The 2,257-nt window shown below is 49.4% G+C and overlaps 2 protein-coding genes; both read left to right on the plus strand.

The window, feature by feature from the left end:
* Positions 1–558: 558 nt before the first annotated feature.
* Positions 559–787, plus strand: CHC_T00002079001 (hypothetical protein). XM_005712927.1 is given in 2 exon segments: positions 559–738; positions 739–787. The coding sequence occupies 1 exon segment, from the start codon at positions 559–561 to the stop codon at positions 736–738; it is 180 nt and encodes a 59-aa protein (XP_005712984.1). The 3' UTR covers positions 739–787.
* Positions 788–1,601: 814 nt separating this feature from the next.
* CHC_T00002080001 (hypothetical protein) lies at positions 1,602–1,859 on the plus strand. Its single transcript, XM_005712928.1, has one exon. The coding sequence runs from the start codon at positions 1,602–1,604 to the stop codon at positions 1,857–1,859; it is 258 nt and encodes an 85-aa protein (XP_005712985.1).
* The last annotated feature ends 398 nt before the right edge of the window (positions 1,860–2,257 follow it).

Genomic DNA, 2,257 nt, shown 5'->3' on the forward strand with positions numbered 1-2,257 from the left:
GAAGCCATCGATCGTGCGCCTTCTCGTGCCTGCGCCGTCAATCTCTGCTTGGGTGGCATATTCTATATGTACTATGTAGCTCGGTTTGGCGTTTTCTTGACTTCTTCGGCTCTTAATGATGAAGTTCTCTTTAATTCCGGAATGTCGGAAAACTCCTCTGAGCTTCCTTGTGATGCTGACTCTGACAGTAGGCGCTCGGGAGCCTACGCCGTTCCTTGAATAGAAACGCGAGTCGGTGAGAACGAAAAGCCCGGACGCTCGCACAGGAGAGCTCCGCCAAGGTTAGCAATAAAATGCACTTGTTTACTGATTCGTTCTTTACTCAATCCGTCTAGGAGGTAGAGGACTCAATATCTATACACCGAAACATAGCCGTGAACCTTGCTGATAATGTTTCACTAACGGTCAACGAACCGGTCGCGACCTTTGATACGGTTGCACTCATGTGACCGACGGAATTAATCGAGGCCAACAGTCGGCAGCACTGTAAACTACGAAGGTAAGTGTACAGAAGACACCAGTCATACACGTGTAAGGCTTCTGTAATGCAACATATGAATGCTGCACACCGCGAGTGTGCCTTTACAATTGACAACTGGCAGAGTCGCGATCAGGAGAATAGGTCCTGCGCGGTCATCCGCTCCGAGACGTCTGGCCCTGGCCCCGTCTCATTTTTGCCCCTGGTGTTGGGTCCATGACTCAGCTCGCCTGGTATGCCGTGTTGTAGCGCATTTTTAATCGTTTAAATATCATTGGTGCGCCACTGCCAACAGTGGACGAAGCATGATGGAATCGCTACGGGAAATACCTGTCACTGTAAGTCCAGTTATGCTTGTGACCACGTCTTTCCAAAACTTGCACGGACGTTTATAGTTTCGCCTAAAATTTCCGCAAACGTTTTAATGCGAGGGTGCACGTCTCCAGAATGTTTCTGAGTTTCGCAGAAAAAGTTGCTCAAACTTTCGGCAGCACTTTGGGAACCTTTGAAACTTCAGAAACATTCATCAACCTTTTCAAAGATGCCGGATCGCATTACAGCTCCGATCGAGGGTGGATGGAAATATTCCTTCATTGAGGCCTTGCTTGCAGGATCCAACAAGGTCCACCACCGGGACCAATGGGAGTGCCGTTTGAGGCGAATATCAGAAAAATCAATTGTCAACCAGGATTTTACGGAGCCATGAGCCCTGGTAGTTGGGACCAAAGTTGTATGGCTCTGGGTCACAGGCTCTGGTACCCAGGGCCATTATTGGGATGTATTCTCCTGAATGCGACTCTGGCACCAGAGAGACCAAGTAACGCGGACGGGACAACGTCGATGGGGAATGGTGAGGAGTTGACGCACGTTGGGGAGGGGCCTTCGTGCGCCTTTGGGACCGGAGTTGATCGTGCCCGCTTCTTGGTTGAGTTGACAGGCTTTGAGGCCTTACCACTTTTCATGCGTTCCAGACTTTTTTGTTCCCTCAGCTTTTTCGCTTCTGCTTTCTGTTCTTTCTGCGGTTCTCTTTGTTTTTGCCGGGCAGCCTTCTCCTCCGCCTTTTGTCGCTGTAGCCGATCCTCTTCAAATTTTTTCTGTTTCCTGCGCGCAATAAAATCGCCAAATGTCCGATAAATTGCCGGCGTCCCCAGCTGAATATTTTCTTTCTGCCCGTGTGACTCTTTTCTATTGGTCCTTGTGGTCTGGGAGCACTTGCATTCATAACAATCTTGTTAACGCTATCATGATAGGAGCATCTCTGCCCCTTTTATTGCAAGTGAAGCGGACTTTTCGAAGACGAAGAGGCAACATTGCGGGGAACTGTAGACGTGATGAACGCTCCACTTCCCGGAGCGCTTCCCTGGAGTCCAGGGATGAATGACTGTACCCGTTGTCCGCACTGAGTTTACCTCAGCGGCATGCTTTCGTACAGTGGAAGCAACGAGAACTGAATCACCAAATTAGCCTTTTTTACCAAATAATACTTTTCTGGAGTGGTACTCCCTACCCCCAAAGCCGCACGACACCAAACCTTGTGCAAAATGTGTGGATTAATCATTTGAACAAGACGTTCTGTAGTAGATGCGAATGCATTCTCAGAACAGCCTGACTGAACGCAGAAGACAATTCAGACCGTAATTCTGGTCGCTTTGTGTTATCTCGTACGATTCCGTGAAGCTTCAGGAGCCATCCCAGTCGGGACGCGATCTCGTACAGTTCCTCACATCGCTCCAGTGGCTCGTATTCCCTCCACACCTCTAGATAGCACCGCCTCTCCGC

This window comes from Chondrus crispus, genomic scaffold, assembly GCF_000350225.1.
Source record: "Chondrus crispus Stackhouse genomic scaffold, scaffold_124, whole genome shotgun sequence".
In the NCBI taxonomy this organism is placed as follows: domain Eukaryota; phylum Rhodophyta; class Florideophyceae; order Gigartinales; family Gigartinaceae; genus Chondrus; species Chondrus crispus.

Excerpts from the sequence above, each read along its gene's own strand:
- CHC_T00002079001 (XM_005712927.1), top strand. The coding sequence starts at position 559 with ATGCTGCACACCGCGAGTGTGCCTTTACAATTGACAACTGGCAGAGTC.
- CHC_T00002080001 (XM_005712928.1), top strand. The coding sequence starts at position 1,602 with ATGTCCGATAAATTGCCGGCGTCCCCAGCTGAATATTTTCTTTCTGCC.